General features: G+C 56.1%; 1 protein-coding gene and 1 pseudogene across 4 annotated transcripts; both read left to right on the top strand.

The window, feature by feature from the left end:
• Positions 1-23: 23 nt before the first annotated feature.
• PPFIA3 (PTPRF interacting protein alpha 3) lies at positions 24-22,444 on the top strand. 4 transcript variants are annotated; one of them, XM_059383303.1, is made up of 30 exons: positions 24-287; positions 4,403-4,657; positions 4,931-5,032; positions 5,408-5,572; positions 5,931-6,005; positions 6,339-6,413; positions 6,741-6,962; positions 9,003-9,149; positions 9,257-9,391; positions 9,799-9,882; positions 10,017-10,148; positions 10,765-10,827; positions 10,993-11,072; positions 11,337-11,481; positions 12,022-12,215; positions 13,487-13,709; positions 14,389-14,552; positions 14,682-14,809; positions 15,525-15,618; positions 15,957-16,038; positions 16,741-16,941; positions 18,173-18,235; positions 18,398-18,424; positions 19,497-19,672; positions 20,076-20,173; positions 20,363-20,538; positions 20,627-20,695; positions 20,927-21,098; positions 21,492-21,563; positions 21,651-22,444. In XM_059383303.1, exons 2-29 carry the CDS (start codon positions 4,418-4,420, stop codon positions 21,548-21,550), a joined length of 3,591 nt encoding a protein of 1,196 aa, XP_059239286.1. In that variant the 5' UTR covers positions 24-287; positions 4,403-4,417; the 3' UTR covers positions 21,551-21,563; positions 21,651-22,444. The 4 variants fall into 4 exon arrangements, with proteins under 4 accessions (XP_059239286.1, XP_059239288.1, XP_059239285.1 ...); XM_059383305.1 differs by having other exon boundaries at positions 12,028-12,215; positions 21,492-22,444; XM_059383302.1 differs by having other exon boundaries at positions 21,492-22,444.
• On the top strand, positions 15,745-15,843 carry LOC132006229 (U6 spliceosomal RNA; annotated as a pseudogene).
• Positions 22,445-22,465: the final 21 nt, after the last annotated feature.

Raw genomic sequence — 22,465 nt, 5'->3', positions numbered from 1 at the left:
GGTGGGCACCCCTGGATCTGGCGGCTGCGGCCTCGCGGGGGGGAGGCTGAACGGTGATAGGGGCAGGGGTCTATTTTAGGGTAGAGGGCTGTGAGACCGTGAGGGGGAGGGGGGGTCCCCAGCGCCCAAGCCGGAGCCAGAGACGCGAAGCCCGCGCGAGCGGCGGAGACAGGGCTCCGGAGCCACAGATCCGGGCCCCGGCCGCCGCCAGGGGCCCCGCCCGGTCCCCCCACCCCACCCCACGTCCCTCCTGCAGCCCAGCTCCGCCCGCAACCGCCGCGGACCAGGTAGGTAAGAGCCCGGCCCAGCCCGCTTGGCAGTACCCACCCCGGGGACCCCTCGCCGAGCCTCCCTTTCCTTCCCGAGATCCTGGACTGCCTTCTTTATCCCCGGGGGCTCTGGAGCCCAGATTTCACAGCTCAACCCCAGAGACTCAGGCGTGCCCCTCCCGGCTCTCAGAGTCCCCAACCGAACCCTAGAATCCCAGGCGTACTGCCGCCTGGCGCCTCGTCCAGGGCCCAGGAGCTTGGATTTCCCAGTTAAGCCCCGGCAGCCCTCTCTGAACCTACATCCTCCTCCTCGGCCCATTCCCGGGAGCTCCAGACACCTGCTGTGGCTGTGCCAGACCCCCAGCCAGGGCCAGCTGCCCCCCGTCGGGTGTGCATAGTCCCCTATTCGTGCACCCGGTCTGCCCATCTCCAGCCTCCGGCTTGAACAGCCAGCATCCTCCCTCGGTCCAGGCCGGCTCGGCAGCCGCCCTGGACTCAAGCCCGCTCTGGAGCTGTCCATGGTCAGCGCACTCGGCAGCCTCACCTCCCCCACCTCCTGCTGCTCCTGCTGCCGGGGAGGGGGCGCCTGCGGCGCCGGGGGGGGGGGGGGTGGGAATATCCCCCGCCGCGCCTTTGACCCGGAGATACCCGGGGCCCTCTCCAACCCGGGCGCCCGAGCCTCAGGGTTCCGCTGGCGAGCCTCCCGGCCCGTCCTCAGTATCCCAGGTTTCTGGGACCCCAGCTGCTTCTTAGGAGTCGGGGCTTCTGAATGTTCCTTCCTGGTCCACCTTAGGGACCTTGGCATCCAGGGATCTAGCTCCCACCTGTCTCTGGAAGCCCTGCTTGTGCTCATTCCGTCTAGCTGAAGGCCCTAGCTGGTAACCCCCACCTGCTCAGGACCTGGGAATCCGGTTCCCCAGGTCTTGCCCCCTTTAGAGACCCAGTTCAGCAGCCTCTGTGCCCCTCAGGCAAATATATCCAGCTTCCCCACATCCCAGTATCTGCCTGGTTAGGGATTCAGGCACCATGACACTCTCCCTTTCAGGAGCTTGGAATGCAATTCTTAATGCAATTCTCTGGCTTCTGCCCACCTTCCCCTTTGGACACCTAGATGCTTTGTCCCTGGTCCTGCATCCCCTCAGGGACCAAGGAGTTCAGAAGCCAGCTTCTGTATTGCCCACCAAAGCCATCTGCCACAACCTTCCTTCCCAACAAGGACTCAGGCTCCAAGCTTTCACTGTTCTTTATCTCCACAACGATTCAGAATTCCAGGCCCGTTAGCTCTTACTCTTAGGGAACCAGGTCCCCCGTCAACTTGACAATTTGAGTGTCCTTAACAAATCCCTGCCTCATCCCCATATCCTCTCAGGCACTGTGCTCCCTGGGCTTTCTCTTCTCTATTCCCAGATATTCTCTCTTCTTGAGATGTTTCCAGCACCCTATCATGATGTTTGTGTCATGTTGTCCCATCCTCTGTGTATATCTTCTCAGGCTGATGAACCAAACATACACGCTTTCCTCTAGATGTGTTCTGTGACCTAGGTTCATTAGATGACCCAGAACCTACCTACTGTCTTCTGTATTTACAGTTAAACTGTGCCCTTGCAATGTTCTAGGTTCTTTCTTAATCTTAGAATGCTCTCAGTCAGTATCTTCTGTTTTCGCCCACAGTATGTTCTCAATTCTAGGTTAGATGCTAAATTCTAGGCATGCATTTCCCCAGGGGAATTCAAATGTCTTGATAATGTCCCCAAACCAAATTCTGATCTCACCTTCTCTTCACATGTGTTCTGAACTTTTAGAAACCAGCACTTGCTTATTCTCTACTAAAATTCTATTTTAGGTGTGTTCTAGGTTCCAGCCATATCCTTGGCATTGTTCTAGATTCCGTTCTCCTCCCAGGGGCAGTCTCCATTCTAGAATATGTGTGTTCCAATTATATGCTCTAGCCTTTCTCCACATTGTGCTATCAGGTTTAAAATGCACTTTCCTATTTTAGATTCCATCCACGTCTACCGTCTTAAATCTAAAGGATTCTCACTGAAATGTACATCTTTCCTTTTCAGGTACTCGGTACTAGGCTTATCCATTCCGACCTTTTCTGTCCGTCTTTTCCCCAACATGACCTTCGTTTAGAACTTATCTCCTGGAGGACTGTGGGCTTCTTCCTCCATCTGCCACTTTAGCATTCTAAGCATGCTCTAGGCTTATCTCCTCTTTTGGAGTCTTCAGCTAGAAATGTCCTCATTTCCAGAACATCTCTCCCCCTTTCCTTTGCCAGCTCAGTCCTTATGCCAGTAAATTCTCAATTCCCAGCATGCTTCTGAATCTTCCCCCAAACACTTGTAAGTTCCAGGCAAACTCCTTGCGACTTTCTAGGGTTTTTCCCCCCACGCCCAGAGCATATTCTAGAGTCTATCTTCCACCTTCTATCTGTCATCTAGACACATGATAACACCGAGAGTGTGACCCCTGCTATATTCTTTGTTACACCTGCCTCCCTGATGGGTTCTGAGTTCTAGATGTCTCCTGACTACGTTTGTCATGCATCTCATTAGGTGTGTTCTTAGGTATCATTATGCTCCCCTCTGTGTTTGAGGTTCTTCGGTGACCCAGACCACTCTTTAATTTATTGGATTGCTTTTGACTGGTTCGGGTTCCAGACCTGGGTTCTAGACAATGCCCCTCTAGCACTCTGTACTGTCTTCATGACAATGGCCTTCTAGATCCTACACCCAGCCTTGCTAAGTTCTATTCCTTCTCAGTGAATTGGAAGTTCTAGAGTGGCTTCTCGGAAACATCCTGTGTTGCACCTCCCAAGTAGGTTCTGGGTTTAGATACCATTTGGTTTGACTTGTCTCCTTATAAATATTGTCTTAAATCTGGCCTCTAAGTGCCGACATGCCGGTGTCTAGATTCCCGGGGCACCTCTTCAAAGATCCAAGGGTACAGGCATCTAGCTGCCTTCACTCCCAGTTTCCAGGGTCCTCCATCCCCTCCTCTTCTCACTGAAGTCCAAGACCCCAGTTCCAGGTTTTGGACATAGTCTGCATGCTGGGTGGGGCTGGGAACTATCCACTGTCAGAACCGGTTATGCCGCTGCCTGGAGGGAGAGAAGGAAAGGAGGGAATGGAGTGAAAGTCCCTCCTGCTTTCGACCAGGCCAGCTGGACCCGTCTGACCTGATGTGTGTGGAGGGAGCGGTTCAGGAGACCTCCCTTCATCTCCGCCCACGGCTAATACAGGCAGATTCCTGGGGCCTGGGGGCCTGGACTCCTGGGTTCTGGGCGGGGTGGGGGGGGGAGTGGTCTGCAGGCCAGCTGGAATTTCTGGGTCTGAGGATGGAGGTGGAAAGCTCGGATTCTTGTGTCCCTGTCTGATCCCCAGGATTGGGGAAGAGGCGGCTGGAGGCTCAGACTCCAGGGTCTAGGGGAGAGAAGGGAGCTGGGGACCCAGCCTCCTGTGACTTGAGGTAGGAGGGAGATGGATCTTGGACTCCTGGGTTGTGGGAGATGGCTAGCAAGTGGAGTGTTTTTAAGATTCTTTCTAGGAGAAAGAATTTTTTTTTTTTTTTTTTTTTTAAGATATCTGGAGCTGGGGTCCAGATGTCTGGGAAATTGGCGGCAGGAGTTGGGCTGGATAAGTGACGGCCATCCCTGTGACCCTGTACTAGTACCACTGTCCTAATTCTGTGGTCCCGGTTCTTTGACTTCCTGAAGGCATGATTCTCAGCTGTGCTTGTCTTCTCACTCATGCAGTGGGCTCCTGGGTATTTCCAGTAGGGTTAGAACAGGTGGACTGATTTTTCCCATTGACTGAGGCAATGGGTCACCTGGTTTTGGCTTCTCCGACAAGAGTGGTCTTAGATTTGTTGCTAGTGCCTGATGGAGTATGACCTCAGTTTCCCCAGATTCTCTCACCCACGTAGCTGGGCCTGATTTCCTGAGAGCAATGGGTTTCAGTTTATCCTGTGCCATGGTCAGAACGGATGGACCCCAGTTTCTTCTGTACAATGCCCGGGTTGCCCCACCTCAGTTTCCACTATGGAGTATCCCAGTGGCCGTGCCTCAGTTTTCTCTGTCAGTGCCTCGACAAGGCCGGTCTCTGTTCCCTGCTCCCTCCCCACTCCCGCAGGCCAGCACCGCCGCCATGATGTGCGAGGTGATGCCCACCATCAGCGAGGATGGCCGGCGGGGCTCGGCGCTGGGCCCGGACGAGGCGGGCGGCGAGCTGGAGCGCCTTATGGTCACGATGCTTACGGAGCGCGAGCGCCTGCTGGAGACGCTCCGCGAGGCGCAGGACGGGCTGGCTACCGCGCAGTTGCGGCTGCGCGAGCTGGGCCACGAGAAGGACTCGCTGCAGCGCCAGCTCAGCATCGCTCTGCCCCAGGTCTGGGCGGGACCGGGGCGGGGCCTGCGGGAGGCGGGATCTCGACCACCGAAGGCGCGGAGGGGGCGGTCCGGAAGGGGCGGGACTTGGTGCGTGGAAGGGAGGAGTACACGGTGGGGGGGTGGCCTTGCCGGTGATGGGCGTGGCCTGAGCCGCTGGAAGGGGCGGGATTTAGCAGGGAGGGGCGGGGCCTTCAAACTTCCATGCCCGTGTAAGGAGGGACATGGGGAAAGGATTGATTTAATTGTCCCGATCCTACTCACATCTGGACAGGAGTTTGCGGCTCTGACGAAAGAACTGAACTTATGTCGGGAGCAGCTGCTGGAGCGGGAGGAAGAGATTGCAGAGCTGAAGGCGGAGCGCAACAACACGAGGGTGAGGGGTGTGGGGGCGGGGCCTAAATGGGGTGGGCGGGGCCACAAAGGTGTTGCTGCCTAACCCGTCTTTTTTTTAACCCATCTTGCCTTCCCGTCTTCTCCCTACTCCGACTTCCTGGCTGGTCTCCTCTGGTCCCTCCTTCCCTCACATCTCCTCCCTTACCTCCATAATTGTTCTTTTCCTGCACCATTCCTTCCTGGACCATGCCCCTACCTCTCATATACCTCTTTTATCCTGACTGCTCTCCTTACCTCTTTGCTTGGCTCCCTTCTTCCTCCGTGTGTCCGCCCCACCTATCTGGACTACTCTTGTCCTCGACCCTGCCTCTCTTCCCTTGCCTCTTTTTCTTGGCCCGGTGACCTAACCCTGTAGCTTCTCCTTGAACATCTGGAATGCCTGGTGTCCAGGCACGAGAGGTCACTGCGCATGACCGTGGTAAAGCGCCAGGCCCAGTCCCCGGGTGGGGTCTCTTCCGAGGTGGAGGTGCTCAAGGCTCTAAAATCCCTCTTCGAGCACCACAAGGCCCTGGATGAGAAGGTATGAGAATCGGAAGAGCCTGGATGCAGAACTTAAGCCCATGGTCAGCTGGGGTTGTCCTGGATAGACGAGATTCCGGCTGTGATTGATTGGGGATGTCCTAAGTGGGAAGAATTTTAACTGAGATCGATTGGGACGGGCGACTCAGACTGGGACCCGACTGGTTGAAAAATGAATTTCAGTGGGGGCTACGGGTGGGTAGGGCTGCCTTGGCAACTGGTTGGAGCTGCACAACAATTATAGGTAGAGGAATGCTAATGTTGCCCTATCAGGCCGTCCCAGGGGTGTTGGGCCTCACAGTCCAATGTCTTAGATTGTGTCTGATCCCCACTTCACTCTGTCCTGCCCTCATCCCCAGGTCCGGGAGCGACTGCGGATGGCGCTGGAGCGGGTGGCGGTGCTAGAGGAGGAGTTGGAGCTGAGCAATCAGGAGGTGGGGGCGTGGCTAAGGAGGAGGGACTAAGGGGACTACCAATGGGGTGGAGCTGATTGAGTGGGTTGGGGCTAAGGGAAAGAACCGATGACTGTGGAGGAAATAGTTGGATGGGGAAAATTAGGGATATAGGGGACAGCGCCACAAGGAGGCTAGGCGGAAGAGTAACAGTGGACTTATTCAGGCTGAGCAGCTAAGGAGATATATAATGAAGGCACAGGGTTTAAAGACGGACTGTGGGATGGGGTGGCTCCAGCAGGACCAGTGCCAGTGGGAAGTAGAGCTGCTGGCTCTAGGACTCTCTTCGTCCTGATCTCTGTTTCCTGTTTCCAGACCCTGAGCCTTCGAGAGCAGCTGTCTAGGCGCCGGTCCGGGCTGGAGGAGCCCGGCAAGGATGGGGATGGGCAGGTGAGAGGCGGTAGGCCTTCGCTCCCCTGGCTCTTCAAGGATCCCCATCCCTGTGACTTCCACTCAGCCCCCTGACTTTGTGATCATCTTTTTAATGTTTGGTGTGATCCTCACTGGCTCTATGACACCTGAAGTCCTAAGACCCTTACTGGTCTTTGACCTCTGATTCAAGTCACCTAGCTAACTTCTGCGACCTCTAGACTGACCTTTGATTAACCCCCCCAAACCCCCCCATCCCCTGCATCAACTTTATCCTCGTATTCTCTCTATATCTCTGTGTTCCCCACTCTGTGTTCTGTCCTTCTTCTCTCACTGTTCCCACTCCAGCCCCTGGCCAATGGCCTTGGTCCTGGCGGGGATTCGAACCGGCGGACTGCGGAGCTGGAGGAGGCCCTGGAGCGGCAGCGTGCGGAGGTGTGCCAGCTGCGAGAGCGCCTGGCGGTGTTGTGCCGCCAGATGAGCCAGCTGGAGGAGGAGCTGGGCACCGCCCACCGCGAGCTGGGTAAGGCCGAGGAAGCTAACGCCAAGCTCCAGCGCGACCTCAAGGAGGTGAGGCCGGAGCCCCTGGTGGGCTGCCCTCTGTCCCTCCCTCCCCCTAACCCTCCCTGTCCCCCTTTGCCCAGAGTCACAGAGCTCATAAATGGTGGAACCTGGAATCGGTCCACAAGCTGTGTGGACTCTCCTCTTCTCTGTGCCTCAGTTTGCTCACCGGTAGAATGGGATTTATGTCCCTTTCCAGGGTGTTGGCGAATGACACCTACATGGTAGGCATTCAGTAACTGGTCCGAGATAGGTTATCATTGGGAAATTCTTTTGCGGTTTTTTTTTTTTTTTTTGTCTTGTTTTGTTTTGTTTTTAAGATTTTATTTATTGGGCACCTGGGTGGCTCAGCAGTGAAGCGTCTGCCTTCGGCTCAGGTCATGATCTCAGGTCCTGGGATTCAGTCCCATATCGGGCTCCCTGCTCAGTGGAGAGCCTGCTTCTCCCCCTCTCCCTCTGCCCCTTCCCCTGCTCGTGCTCTCTCGCTCTATCTCAAATAAATACATACAATATTTATTTATTTATTTATTTATTTATTTATTTTTAAAGATCTTATTTATTTATTTGACAGTGTGAGAGAGAGCACAAGTAGGCAGAGTGGCAGGCAGAGGGAGAAGGAGAAGCAGACTCCCTGCTGAGCAGAGGGCCCCACATAGGGCTCCGTCCCAGGACCCTGAGATCATGACTCAAGCCAAAGGCAGACGCCCAACTGACTGAGCCACCCTGGGCGCCTCCATACAATCTTTTTAAAAAAAATAATATTTTATTTATTTATTTGAGAAAGAGAGCATGAACAGGGAGGGGTCTGTGGGAAGGGCCATCCCACAACCCCTGGGATCATGACCTGAACCCAAAGCAGACACTTAACCGACTGAGCCACCCAGGCACCCTACTCTTGTGCTCCCAAGTTGAACTCCTCTGTCTGCGTTTCATCCCATGGTGGCTTAGGCCCCTTGATCCTAACTCCTGTGTCCCTGGGACTGCTGGGAAATGTAGGATATGGATGTTGGAAGTCTGTGGATGAGAAAGAAGAGCGAGCACTTTGTTTTTCATCGTTCATTGGACTTTCACCTCAGATTTTAAGCCTGGATGGTCCTGTTGGGGCTCCCAGACAGAAGTCCATCTTCCATGAGACCCTGGAGTCCTGACTTAGGTTTTTCTGAGCCTGTGCTAACATGGGCCTCTTGGGAGATATTTGCTCCCACGTGGAAGGGACTTTTGTTTTTCATGAGACCCTAGGACACTTTCTCTGTAATTCTAAAGCTGGGCTGTGCTAGAATTTGCTGAAAAATCTGTCCTGGATTTGTTTATTTATTTATTGATATGTTTATTTCTTTCTTATTAGCTTCAGAGGTAGTATTTAGTGATTCATCAGTTGAATATAACTAGAATTTTTTTTAAAGGTAGTTTATTATTATTATTATTATTTTTAAAGATTTTATTTGTTTTATTTGACAGAGATCACTAGTAGGCAGCAAGGCAGGCAGAGAGGAGGAAGCAGGCTCCCCGCGGAGCAGAGAGCCCCATGTGGGGCCTGATCCCAGGCCTCTGGGATCATGACCTGAGCTGAAGGCAGAGGCTTTAACCCACTGAGCCGCCCAGTTTATTATTATTTTGAAGTAAACTCTACCGCTAAGGTGGGGCTTGAACTCAGCACCGCAAGATCGAGAGTCACAGGGCTCTATTGACTGAGCCAGCCAGGCGCCCCTAAGGCCTGGAGTTTTGAGGGGAGGGGACCAAGGAAAGGGGAGATTTCCGATCCCATGGGCTTCAGGTCATCCATATGGGGAGGGTCTAAGACAGTACATCCTAGACGCTCATGGGAGGTGTGGTACCACTGTTTGAACTCTTGGGTGGTCGGGGTCCTTAAGGTTGGCTATTCCAGTTCTTGGGAGGTGTGCTTCCGCCATTCTGATGCCCAGATAGTGGGAGAGACTTCATTTCCCAGGATACCGTGGGGTGTCTGGTCTGGGGTTCTAAGCCTACACTACCCCCACCCCGGGGCTTGCTGGGAGCTGTCGTCCACGTGACCTTCTGCGGCCTCTGCAGGCGCTTGCGCAGCGGGAGGATATGGAGGAGCGGATCACCACCCTGGAGAAGCGCTACCTGAGTGCCCAGCGAGAGGCCACGTCTCTGCACGATGCCAATGACAAGCTGGAGAATGAGTTGGCCAGCAAGGAGTCGCTGTACCGTCAGGTAGGGGCACGGCCAGGGAGGGGACATGGGGACGAGGCCGTGGCCTGTGTGACCTGCTTCCTGTCCTTCCCCCTTCACCCCCCACCCCCATGTCTGCCCTCCCTCAGAGTGAGGAGAAGAGCCGTCAGCTGGCAGAGTGGTTGGACGACGCTAAGCAGAAGCTGCAGCAGACACTGCAGAAGGCGGAGACCTTGCCGGAGATAGAGGCCCAGCTGGCCCAGCGGGTGGCGGCGCTCAACAAAGTGAGGAGAGGTGTGGGGCAGGAGGGTGGGGGTGTGGGGTAGAGGGATGAGGCCGGGCCTTTGGTTTGGAGGGGTAGGAGACTTGCCTCGTGGATTCTGGGGAAACAGGCAGGGCCAGGGGTCCAGAAAAAGGAGGGAACTTGGAACGGAGGCAGGACCTGAAGGTTTGTGAGGGGTTGGGGGTTCTCTAGTCCTGACTGACAGGATGGCCTGGAACACAAAAGGGACAGAACAGACCCCCGAGGAAGGGACAGGGTGAGAATCCTACTGTGGGTCTGGAGTCTCTCAGGGGAGGAGCCTGGGGCTTGGGGGGTGGAGCCTGGCCCCCAGCCTTGGAAGAGGCGGGGCCTGAGCCTGACTGGGTCCTAGTGGGGCAAAGTCAGAGGCCCTGGCTTCCTGTCCATTAGGCTGAGGAACGTCACGGGAATTTTGAGGAGCGGCTTCGGCAGCTGGAGGCCCAGCTGGAGGAGAAGAACCAGGAGCTGCAGCGGGTGAGGGGGTGGACGACTGCAGAGGGGCTGGGGCTTTGAAGCTGGGGCTGGAGCTTAGATAAGGGGGTGGAGTTGGGGGCGGGGCTCCGCGCCGGGTGGGCTAGAGCGTCTCTGTCTTGCTGTCCTTTGGGCAGGCGCGGCAACGGGAGAAGATGAACGATGACCACAATAAGCGGCTGTCAGAGACGGTAGACAAATTGCTGAGCGAGTCCAACGAACGGTTACAGCTGCACCTCAAGGAGCGCATGGGGGCTCTCGAGGAGAAGGTGTGCCCAGGACTTCAGTAACCTGCAATCCTAGACCGCCTCCTGCCACCATCCCGGGGTCCTAGACCTTTCCCCAAACCCTTAGCTGAAATGTCAAATCTGGGCATCTGGAATTTGAATTCAACAGACTTCTCGGGTCTGTACCTGGTCTAAACACCCCAACAGCTGGGTGCACCCACCCCCTGAGTTCTTGGCTTTTCCCCAAGCCTCTGACCCTTTGGACCCTCACACTTTGAAGATTATTTATTTATTTTAGAGAGCGGGAGCAGGGGGCGGGGGCAGCGGGGGAGGAAGAGGGAGAGAATGGAGGGGAGGTTGATTTCAAGACCCTGAGATCATGACCACAGCCGAAACCAAGAGTCGGATGCTCAAGGGACTGAGCCACCCAGGCGTCCATGGACCCTCAGACTTTGAATCTTTATTACACAGGATGCAGGATTCTGGGGCTCCCAGGCATTCCCCTCCCCAGATGCATCTTTGGCCCCATAAGCCCCATGCCCTCCAGCTCACCACTTATATCCACCTCATTCCCCTGGAATCGCCTTTGACCAGTCTCTGGACTCTTAGAGCCCCTTCCAGGCTCCAGCCCCTTACTGCCCCTTACTGTCCTTCACAGAATTCACTGAGCGAGGAGATAGCAAACATGAAGAAGCTTCAGGATGAACTCCTGCTCAACAAGGTAAGGAGGGGTCTGGAGGAGAGCATATGGGGGCCTAGGACTGCGGACGTGGAGCAGACATTGCTGGCGGGGTTGGGGGGGTGTTGGCATCAGCCAGGCTGGGAGGGGCAATTCTTCAGGGATGGGGTGGATTCTGACCTGATACCTTCAACTTCCTCCCACCAGGAGCAGCTCTTGGCAGAGATGGAGCGGATGCAGATGGAGATCGACCAGCTTCGGGGGAGGCCACCGTCCTCCTACTCCAGGTGACACTAGTCATTCTGCCTCACTCCCGCCCATAGGAGCCCCCTTGGCCAAGCTCATCCTTTCTGATCTCCATGTCTTTCCCACCTCCACTCCCTCTCCTCCCATGGCTTTCACTGACTCCTGTTATATTTGACACCTGACTTCATGGCCTCTGCCCTCTGACTTCAGATCCCTCTCCCAGTCCTCTGACCCCAGAGCTTTTCCCATGATGCCTGACCTCTCTGCCCCTTTCCTGACCCCTTGGTCTCTCTTCATGCCCATAGGTCTCTCCCCGGAAGTGCCCTGGAGCTCCGTTACTCCCAGGCACCCACACTACCTTCTGGTGCCCACCTGGACCCCTATGGGGCTGGCAGTGGCCGGGCAGGCAAGAGGAGCCGCTGGTCAGGGGTCAAGGATGAGCCCTCCAAGGTCAGCAGCCACTTTTGGGGCCCAGACTGAATAGGGGGTGGGTGGGCAACAGTAGAAAAGAGAGTCTAATAAGCAGGGCTCTGGAAGGGGGCTGGGCTGAGAAGCAGGGTCTCTTGGACCCACGTTGTATTTTTTCTCCTGGAACTCCATCCTCTCCACTTGCCTGATGTCTCCACGTGGATATCCTGCTACCTGGTGAGAACCTTAGTGGAATGATGAGGTGGGGAGAGGGGCGGTGAGTGGGGGATGAGCACGGTGTAAAATCCTAGAATGGGGATGCAGGATGAACAAAGGAAGTGGCCTGAGTCAAGGGAAAAGGGAAATGGTGGAATCAGGAGACGAGGTAGAGTCCTGGTTGGGGCAGTTGGTCAAGGAAAGGGACTTGTTAAGAGACAAAGCTGGGCTGGGAAAAGTGTGTGGGCTGGATCATAAGGTGAGGCCAGTCCTTGTCAAGGGACATGGGCAAGGTCATGGAAGGTGGACAAGGTCAGTAGAGGTGAGGGAAGCCCCAACAGCTGACATCCTTCTGTCCCCACACAGAGACAGGAGTGGGAGCGGTCTGCCCCTGCAGGGTCCATGCCACCTCCATTCCCTGGGGAGCTGGATGGCTCAGATGAGGAGGAGGCTGAGGGGATGTTTGGGGCTGAGCTGCTCTCCCCCAGCGGACAGGCCGACGTGCAGACACTCGCCATTATGCTTCAGGAGCAGCTGGAAGCCATCAACAAGGAGATTAAGTGAGCGCTGGCCCAGTCCTCCTCCACCCTGCCCGAGCTGACCCTGTAGCTCCTCTGAAAGCCTGAGTGCATTTCCTCTCTTACTATCCTCAAGGAACTCCCCCACTCCAACACTCCCTCTAGTAACTAGGAATCCCTCAGGATATACCCAGCAGCCTCCTCTGTGCTTCCTGTCTATATGTCCTCTCTCCAGTATTCATAATTTCCCAGCACAGCAAAGACTGCATTACCAAAATACCCAGGTTTGCAAGCCAGTACACCAAGAATCCTTCAGCACACCCTCGATGTCATGGCTTCACACAACTAGTAGCCAGGGTCTCCCACTGCCTCAGGAATCTCAACACAACACAAGGTCCCCAGTCTCAAACACCAAGAGTCTCACCCTAATACTTCAAGAACCTCAATTCAAGATACCAAGAATTTTTACTTAATAGAACAGGAATCCTTGATTTATCACGAATCCCCAGGTAGACATAAAGTCTACCCTGGTTTCCCAGAAATTGCCCTACTTGGCAATCCTCTAACAATGCACTGTCCGTGGGCCCCTGCAAATACACCAGCGTGACCACCACTTTCCATCTAAAGTCATTGTGAGTTGAGGCATTGACTCAGATGACTCCATGAACTTCTCAGATCCTAGGTTGACCTCAGAGTCCCTGATCTCCCCCAATCTCATTATGATATTGCTCTTTTTTTCCTCCTTGGAATTGGACCTCTTTACCTTAGTGATTTTTTTTTCGTTGTTTGTTTTGTTTTTTGTTGTGTTTTTTTTTAAGATTTTATTTATTTGACAGAGAGAGAGATCATAAGTAGGCAGAGAAGCAGGCAGAGAGAGAGAAAGGGAAACAGGCTCCCTGCTGAGCAGAGAGCCCGATGCAGGTCTCAGTCCCAGGAGCCTGAGATGATGACCTGAGCCGAAGGCAGAGGTTTAACCCACTGAGCCACCCAGGCACCCCCCCCCCCTTAATGATTTTTTGATTTTATAGAACCATGTGGTTATCATCATGGAAGCCTTGATTCAGACCCTGATATTCCTGTTGTCCCTTATACCTCCATGACCTTCTGAGCCTCTCATGACCCCTTGACTGCCCTTGAACCTATGAGGCCATGATGAATGCACCAAGACCCTCTGACCTCATTATGCTTTCCTGAGAAATCTTTTACCCCCTACCTCCAAGCCTTCCTGGCCTTTTGAAATCCCCAGTTGCTTGCCTCTGTCCCCATTGCTTGCTTCTGTTCTCTCACCCAGTCTGCCCCCTTTTCCTCCTCAGGCTTATCCAAGAGGAGAAGGAGACAACGGAACAAAGGGCAGAGGAGCTAGAGAGCCGGGTGTCTGGCTCTGGCCTTGACTCCCTGGGCCGCTACCGCAGTAGTTGCTCACTGCCCCCCTCCCTCACTACCTCTACCCTTGCCAGCCCCTCCCCTCCCAGCTCTGGCCACTCAACACCCCGTCTGGCACCACCTAGCCCTGCCCGTGAGGGCACCGACAAAGCCGTGAGTGTTCTGGAGTCTCATTTTGGTGGGGTGGTGGGGGGGTGGTGAGATTGGAGACAAGGCTCCCCAACCAACAGCAGCAAAACCCCCTCACACCAGTGATTTCTCAAAAGCAGCCTTCACTTTCTTTACAAGATCCAACTTAGAGAATGTAGTGGGGAGGCTGAGCCATGGGGTTTCTGAACCCTAAGTAGTACTTTAGTCAGATCTGGCCTGCTTTTACCTGTTTTATGCAGTACATGTCTTCATTTTTTTTTTTTTTTTTAAGGTTTCTGTGACTAAACATACATTTGAGAGCTAATACTAGATCCTCAGAATGGATCTTTGAGGAGGAATAGGACATATTAGTCCCATTTCATTGCCTTGCACCCAGTTTTCTGACTTCCAGAATGTGTAACTCATTAGCTTTCCTTGAGCCTGAGCAGATCCCACTCCTGACACCAGAAGCTGGGATACCTCAAAACCGGCCGGTCAAGCTCCAGGCCGACTCATTGCCTTTATGTTTCTGCAGCTCACCCCACCTGGTCTAGGCTGCTTTAAGAAATGGTACCCCAAACTAGGGGCATCCTGGACACCCCCTCGTAGACATCCCAATGAAGGGATCCCTCTTCATCCCTAATGAAGAGCCCCAGCATGACTCCTCTAATTTATTTCAGCCTCTCGGCCTTTCTGTCCACAGAATCATGTCCCCAAGGAGGAAGCTGGGGCTCCACGAGGGGAGGGGCCAGCCATCCCAGGAGACACCCCACCTCCCACTCCCCGTTCTGCCCGCCTTGAGAGAATGACACAGGCCTTGGCACTGCAGGCGGGATCCCTGGAAGATGGTGGGCCCTCTCGGGGAAGGTCAGCAGGGACAGTGGATGGGATGAGGGAGGGGCTTGCTTGGGAGGGTGTGTTGGGGGAAGGGGCAAGGACTTTGCAGGGGAGGAGACATCTCAGGGGGTGTGCCCTCACTCTGTCCTGTTCACCCAGTGAGGGCACCCCAGATTCCCTGCACAAAGCCCCCAAGAAGAAGAGCATCAAGTCATCCATAGGCCGTCTCTTTGGCAAGAAGGAGAAGGGGCGAATGGGACCACCAGGCCGGGACAGCTCTTCTCTGGGTGAGGACCCTGATGTGAACCCTGTCTCCTTTCCTCTCTCCCTTCTTTATTTCTTCTCTTCCTTCCTTCTTCCTTTTCACAAATTCACTTGACATTCATCTGAGAGTCTTCATTCATTTGGTAGTTCAAAGGATGTGAAAGGGTCAGGACTCTGCAGAGGTAAAGGAAGAGGGACAAGGACAGGGCCCTTTGAGGCCTGTCTGGGTTACTGGAGGTGGGGAGCTAAATGAATGTTATTATTGCATTTACCTATTTTTTTAAATAGAGAAAGAGAGAGGACCACCTAAAGGCAGGGCAGATGGTGTGCTGGAACCTGCTTGTACTGGCTTGTGAAAGCCAAGAGTTTAATTTTCAGGGGTTTTATGGGCTTGCCTGACCTTACATCGGTAGCCTGAAATCGGTGGGATTCTTTACATCATGGGAATCGGTGAACACCACAAATCGGGGAATATGCCCTCCCTCCCTCCCTCCCGTGCAGAGAGTGGTGAAACTGTTACCAGCATCCCTCTGCCCCCTTACCGAGGCCAGCCCAGTGAACCCAGCCCTATGCTGGGCACGTCTCCAGTTCCCACCCGGGAGGTGGAATCACTTCTTATTTGGCATTATCACTCCCCTGGGGCCTCTGCTTCGCTGGCCTCCTTCTCAGCACCCCTGATCTCAGAGAGTCTCTTTCCTATTTGAGACTCTCCAAACTCCGGTCTCTCCCTGCTTTCAGCAGGAACACCCTCAGATGAGACACTGGCCACAGACCCTCTGGGGTTAGCCAAGCTGACGGGCCCAGGAGACAAGGACCGACGGAACAAGAGGAAGTGAGTGTGTGTGTGTAGGGTGGGTTGGGGGTTAGGGGAGGCCACTTACAGAGAGTCACTTTTTTTTTTCTTTGCCCCGTAAACCTTCTACGTCTTCTACCTTTCATAAAAAGTGCTTTGCGGGCTCAGTTTGGCAGCTGCTGTACTAACAGTGGAACGATCCAGAGATTAGCATGGCCTCTGGACCAGGATGCCAGGCAAATTCATGAAGCGTCCCATTGAGAACTAGAACTGTGCTTTGAAAGGGGTTTGTGGGGAAGGGCCCCATCCGGGAAAGCTGGTGGGGGGAGGTGTCTCTGTCCCTGAGAGCTCCTACCCTACTAGGCCTCTGTCCCCAGGCACGAACTTCTGGAAGAGGCCTGCCGCCAGGGCCTGCCATTTGCTGCTTGGGATGGGCCCACCGTGGTCTCCTGGCTGGAGGTACTGGGACCCGAAATGCCCCGACTCTTGATCCCCAACTCCTGTGACAGCCCTGCCACTCAGAATCACCACGGGCCACCCAGCATCCTCCTCCTGGCCCAGGGAGGGTGGGTGCAGGGGGATGAGGCCCTGAAAGACTTCAGCCTTCCTGTTGATCTGAACGCCTTCCTCCTCCTTGTCCCCCTCCCCCTGCGCCTTTGTCCGTGCCCCACTCGGTCCTGCTGTCCTGTTGGCTTTCTCTGTTTGTGTCTCCCCACATCTCTCTCTCACTGTCTGGGATTATCTGGGCCTCTCTCCCCATCTGTGTTACTGTCCTTCCCCGCATTTCTTCCCACGTCTCTGGGTCTTTCCACGTGTCTCTCCCAATGTCTTTGCTCCCTTCCCTCCCCATCCCTCTTTCCCTTCTTTCCCCAACCCCATCCGGTGACGGTGATTGTGACTCTGGCGACTCTGACGTTACCCTCCGGCTCCCCTGCCTCATCCCCCCCTTTCCCCGTGTCCCCTCTGACTCCCTCTCTTCTTGTTTGCCTTGCCCCATCTCCATCGCTGCTCACTGACCACTTTCCCGCCTCTCCCATCTCCCTCTCTCCTTTGCTTTCTGTATCTCTCCTGTCTCTCTGGTGTCTCCCCCAATGTTGTCTCTGTCTCTCCCTGTGTGTCTCTTCCTTCCCTCTCCCCGCCTCCCGTCCTCCTTCTGTCCAGCTGTGGGTAGGCATGCCTGCATGGTATGTGGCTGCCTGCCGGGCCAACGTCAAGAGCGGGGCCATCATGGCCAACCTGTCAGACACGGAGATCCAGCGGGAGATCGGCATCAGCAACCCGCTGCACCGGCTCAAGCTGCGCCTGGCCATCCAGGAGATGGTCTCCCTCACCTCGCCCTCAGCGCCCGCCTCCTCCCGCACGGTGAGCGTCCGCGGGCCAATCCCACCCCTTGCCGCCTTGGGGCCCCGCCTCTTGCCCTCAGACCAGCCAATCCTGGGCTCGCGCACTTCGGCCCTGTCTCTCAGACTCTCACCCCCTTGTGTCTCAGCCCGATTGGATTATTTTTGCGGGGGCGGGGGAGCCCCTTCTCAGGTCTCCCAGCCTCCCCTCTACCTCCGTCTGTCTTACATAGACAGGACCCCATCCCCATCCGGGGGAGAAATCCGAATTCATATGGTTCCTTACAAACTCGTTGATGAGCGCCCCCCACCCCCACCTTCTCATCCTCGAGGTCTCAGCTCAAATGTCACCGCCTTCAGGAAGCCTCCCAAACTCAACGATTAAACTAGTCACTTGCCCCATCACCCCAGTACATTAACACCTAATTTCACTCCCTAGTGTTTATGGCCTTCTAATAGTTTATCCTTTTGTTCCGTCCCCAAACATCTGCATGCCATGCCCAATCCGGCAATTGTTAACTACTTGTCCGAGTTGCTGTTTGCGCGTGCGCCCCTGCGTGCGTGTGTGTATCTGAGACCCTCCAGTGTAATTTGTGGACACCATTACTGGTTAGTCCGCAAAAATTACGTCATCGGGTCATCTTCGAGCAGTAAGAATGTTCTCCCCCGCAGGCACTGCGCCTTTATACCTAAGAACATGACCATTATTGTCAGTTTCAACTCTTAAGTCCATTTTCAAATTTCCCCGCCTGTGTCCCAGACCCTACAACTGTGCCTGGCTCCCATTAGGAGCTACAGAGGAGTCTGAATCCATGTGTGACATCTGAACTTATGGGGCTGTTGGGGGCAGGTGCTCAGTAAATGCGAATACACAGCCCCTTTACCACACTCCAAACTTTTGTCCCACCCCACTGCTGTATCTGCCCCCTTGTTCTGAAAGTCACTTTACACACACCTGCAAGAGATCGGAGAGGTGATGAGCCCAGGGCCACACAGCCATATACCTGGGCAGGCCCTCAATTCAAACTTGAACTTGCCAGACCTCAAAGCCCAAGTACTTTTGCCTGGTACACAGCAGGTGTTCAATAAATGACCTTTCGGTTTCTCTTTCACTGCCTGGCCCACAGCAGTGATGGGCCTTTCTGAGGCAGAAAGCAGAATGTATGTAAGTGGACCTGGTCTGGGCCTCTAAGAACATCTCTCCCCCACCCAGAAGCCTTCTCTCAATCCCCATAACACCCCTGGCCCCTCAGTCCACAGGAAACGTGTGGATGACACACGAGGAGATGGAGTCCCTGACGGCCACGACCAAGCCTGTGAGTGACCCCTGCCGGTGGCCTTGGGGGTGGCATTGACTCTCCTGGGGAGGAGTGCAGGGGGGGCGAATCTCCGTCTGTTCGTCCGTCTGTTTGTTCCTCCCGCCCTCCGCCGGCCCCTTAACCCATCCCTTCTCTCCCCTCTTCCTACTAACGGGTCAGGAGACCAAGGAGATCAGCTGGGAGCAGGTAGGGGGCGCGGGGTAGGACGTGGACGCATGAACAGGCTGTGCACGCTGCATGCGCGCCCCTCTTTCCCGAAGCCCCGCCCCCTCTCTGGAGCGTTCCATCATCACCGCGGGGGGGCTGCTGCGTGGAGCCGGGCTCTGGACTGTCTCACTGTGGCTTGGTGGGGGTCGGTGGAGAAGCCTGGACTAGTCCATCATTAGCGTGGGGCTCGGGCCATTCCATTATCGTGGGTTGCGGGGGCTCTAGGGGCTGATCCAGTGCTGTAACTAGGGGGAGACCTTTTCTTTCTGATCAAGGGGGACTGGGGCTGTTCCAGTGTCCTGAGGCAAAGGGGGGAAGCATCTTGGGGAGGGGCCGCAGGTCAGGCTGAGAAGTTGTCCGGGAAGGAAGAGCTACACTTTGTTCTCAAGAAGGGAGAGGCGTGAACTCCCCTGAGGTAGCCAGCTAGGTTGGACCTGGGTCTTCCTTTCCAGTGGGGTGGGGGAAGCGTGGGGGTTGTGGGGGAAGGTGTTGATTGCTTCCTTGCGCGGAGTGAAGGACTTTGGGCTGATCCAGAATACTGTCCTGGGGCAGCTATGGCATGAGACTGGTATTTTTGAACAGTGCGAGAGTGATGGATGGATCCATTATCGTGTCTTGTGGGGACAGCTACATTGAAAGAATCGTTTGTTCCTACTGGGGGAGAGCGAGGTTGGGCTGATGCATTGTTCGGAGCTGGGACTAGTGCTTCTCCCCCTTGACCGCACCAGTAGCCTGAGGCTCTGGTGGGAGAGCAGCTTCTGCTTCCCAGCAGGGGGAGGGTCTGAGATGCTGCAGTGCCGGCAGGTGCACAGGTGATGGTGATCCTGTGGGTCCCGGGCCCACACTCCCAGGAGACAAGGGTCTGCTCTGTTATTAGGAAGGTGTAGGAGACCACTGGATGGGTCCATCGTCCTGAGCAGAGGTTGACCGATGTCCTAAGGTGGGGTGGAGAAAGAACGACCTTGGGTCAGGGGGTTGGAGCGCACTCTCCTACGGACATGGGAAGGGGTCAGAGGGCCTGACCCCTCCCCCCACCTGCCCATGGCCCCAGATCCTGGCATATGGTGACATGAACCACGAGTGGGTGGGGAACGACTGGCTGCCCAGCCTGGGGCTGCCCCAGTACCGCAGCTACTTCATGGAGTCGCTGGTGGACGCCCGCATGTTAGATCATCTTAACAAGAAGGAGCTCCGGGGCCAGCTCAAGATGGTGGACAGCTTCCACAGGTGGGGGCTGCCTGGCCAAGGGGGACAGTCCTGAGGGGAGGCCTTGCTCCTAGAGAGTCGTTGGCCGGTGGGACTGGTGACGGGAACTATCTGTGGCCCTTTCACCCGGATTCTCAGGAAATCCCGAGTTCTGTGTCCCTTCCGCCAATAAGGCGGCCTGCTAGGAAAAGTTCATGTCCTCAGACAGCTTGGCTCGTTGACCCCACATCCTGTCCAGGTTATCCAGTAGGAACTTCCTGTTGGAAATACCCCAAGTCCTGGGAGGGTCAGCGATCCCAAAAACTGACCCAGTAGAACAACTCCCCAACCTTTCCCAGAAGACCACAGCCAGTGGGGAGGGAAGCAGCAGCAGCCGCTGGAGTTGTGAAGGCTCCTCTGTGACCCCGCTTTCCCTACTGCCCAGGGTGAGTCTGCATTATGGGATCATGTGCCTGAAACGGCTCAATTATGACCGGAAGGACTTGGAGCGGAGGCGGGAAGAGAGTCAGACCCAGATCCGGGGTGAGTAGAAGCATAGGAGTCTCCTCCCCCCCTCCCCACACCCGGTGGAGGAGTTTGGAGCAGGTGGGGAGGGGGTGTGATTAAGGGGGGGCGGGGCCAGAGTAGGGGGCGGGGTCCGGAAAACGGAAATGGAGGAGACCTGGGGCTTAAATTGGACCAGCCGGCCACTGAGAGTCGCTTCTGTCCCAGACGTGATGGTGTGGTCCAACGAGCGGGTCATGGGTTGGGTGTCCGGGCTGGGACTGAAGGAATTCGCCACAAACCTCACGGAGAGTGGGGTGCATGGGGCGCTGCTCGCCCTGGACGAGACCTTCGACTACTCCGACCTGGCCTTGCTCCTGCAGATCCCCACACAGAATGCGCAGGTGAGCGGCCGCTCGGCCCGGGGTACACGGGGCACCCCCCACCTCGCAGACTGCACGCTGCTACCCTTCTTCTATCTTTCGTCCCCAGGCCCGGCAGCTCCTGGAGAAGGAGTTCAGCAACCTCATCTCCTTGGGCACCGACAGGAGGCTGGACGAGGTGGGCGCAGCTGCAGTCCCGAGGCTCAGACCCCGTGGAGGCTCAGCTGCTAGTCATACCTGCGGGGCTTGAGCTGAAGGATGGGGCTAGACCGCACCGGCCGGAGGCGGCTGGAGGCGGAGCCAGGGCAGCGGCTGGGCTAAGGGAGAGGTGCAACCCGAGGGGGGCGGAGTCAAAAGAAGGGGCTGAACTCGTGCGGGTTGCTCATCGCCGCTTGGCCTTTATACCTAGGACAGCGCCAAGTCCTTCAGCCGCTCCCCGTCCTGGAGGAAGATGTTTCGAGAGAAGGACCTCCGAGGTGTAACCCCCGACTCAGCTGAGATGTTGCCCCCCAACTTTCGTTCGGCCGCAGCGGGGGCCCTGGGATCTCCGGGGCTCCCTCTCCGAAAGCTGCAGCCCGAAGGTGGGCGGCTCCCCAGGGCGATGGCCCATCCTCCCTTCCCCCTGCTCGGGGTGGGAAAAGGATCAACGTTCCAGAAGCCTCCCTCCAGGTTCTGTGAAATGGCCTAGTCCTTTTCGCCCCGACACATGACGAATGGATTGCTCAGTCTGCCAATTCCCTCCTTCGGGTGTGGAGTGGATTAACCCCCACCCCTCTCCGAAGTGGGAAATGAATCCGCCCACAGTCACCTCGGGCACCTTAGATGAATCCGCAGCTGCGGGAAAGGGAGGGAAACCGGCGTGGAGCTGGGTGTTCGTCGTCATCGCGGGAAGGGAAGTGTGTGTGTGTGTGTGTGTGTGTGTGTGTGTAACACGCGTGCGCACCAGACCAAACCACTGCTCGCTCCCCCTCTAGGCCAGACTTCTGGGAGCTCCCGGGCAGACGGCGTTTCGGTCCGGACCTACTCCTGCTAGTGTAGGCCTCCAGGTGAGGACTGTCCTGGGCGATCTTGGGGTGTCGGGGCGGCACTATGGATCTTCACGGCTCCACGTACTGCCCCCGGCGTCAATGCAGGTGACCTCACTCGGATGGAAGAATCTTCCAGAGGCTGGGCTGTTCCCCCTCCTGCCCAGAGTATGGTCTCGCCGGGGAGAGCGGGCGGGGGAGCTCGTGCCGCGGACTGGACCATCTGTACAGACGAGCGGGGAGTGCGAGTCCCCGCCTCACAAAAGGACTGGGCCTGGACCAAACCACACGAACTGGACTGAGAGGGGGAACGAAGAGGGCAGGAAGAAATCCCGCCCCAAACTTCCGCCTCCCTTTTCTCTACTTTGTAATTTATTGATCAGTTTCCGATGGGAGATGGATGCCCTTTCCCCGCGGGAAGGGAGCGGGGCTTCCCTCCCAGGCCGCATGCTAGGAGAGGCTGCCCGCTCCCCTTTCTCCTCCCCAGTCGCGGGGCCCAAGTCTTCCTTCTTCATCCGAAAGGAGGGGAGGGGGGACTCGCTGCTACAAGCCTCGCGCCATGTGCCACTCATCCCCGCCCCGCCGCGTCAGGTCGCCGGTGCCTGGGGTCAGCTGCGGATGGAGTCCCTTCTTCCTCCCCAGTGTCTCGTGTCCCCGGGGCCTCTCCGCCCCCCGTGCTGTGGCCGTGTCCGTGCCCCGGGGGTAGGGGGTGCAGAACTGCGCTCCCGGTTCCCCTCCGGCTCCGGGGTTTGCATGGGAGAATCCTCTTTCCACGATGCCACTGGGCGACGTGGCGTGGGGGGAGGGAGGACGGTGGGGGAGCCCTCGCCCGAGACTCTTGGTCGGCCTCCCTGCCCCAGGCGTCACTCAGTGATCACGGGTAAAGAGAACTGTTTCAAAAAGCTCCCGTGTTGCCTGATTTA

The sequence above is a fragment of the Mustela nigripes genome, chromosome 17 (genome assembly GCF_022355385.1).
Source record: "Mustela nigripes isolate SB6536 chromosome 17, MUSNIG.SB6536, whole genome shotgun sequence".
In the NCBI taxonomy this organism is placed as follows: domain Eukaryota; kingdom Metazoa; phylum Chordata; class Mammalia; order Carnivora; family Mustelidae; genus Mustela; species Mustela nigripes.
The sequence above is the reverse complement of the archived record's forward strand: the minus strand, read 5'-3'. Positions and strand labels throughout refer to the sequence as shown.

Coding starts and splice junctions, on each gene's coding strand:
- PPFIA3 (XM_059383303.1), top strand. CDS start 4,418: ATGATGTGCGAGGTGATGCCCACCATCAGCGAGGATGGCCGGCGGGGC. Junction 18,236..18,397: donor TGACGGCCACGACCAAGCCT/GTGAGTGACCCC, acceptor CTAACGGGTCAG/GAGACCAAGGAGATCAGCTG. Junction 19,673..20,075: donor ATGGTGGACAGCTTCCACAG/GTGGGGGCTGCC, acceptor CCTACTGCCCAG/GGTGAGTCTGCATTATGGGA.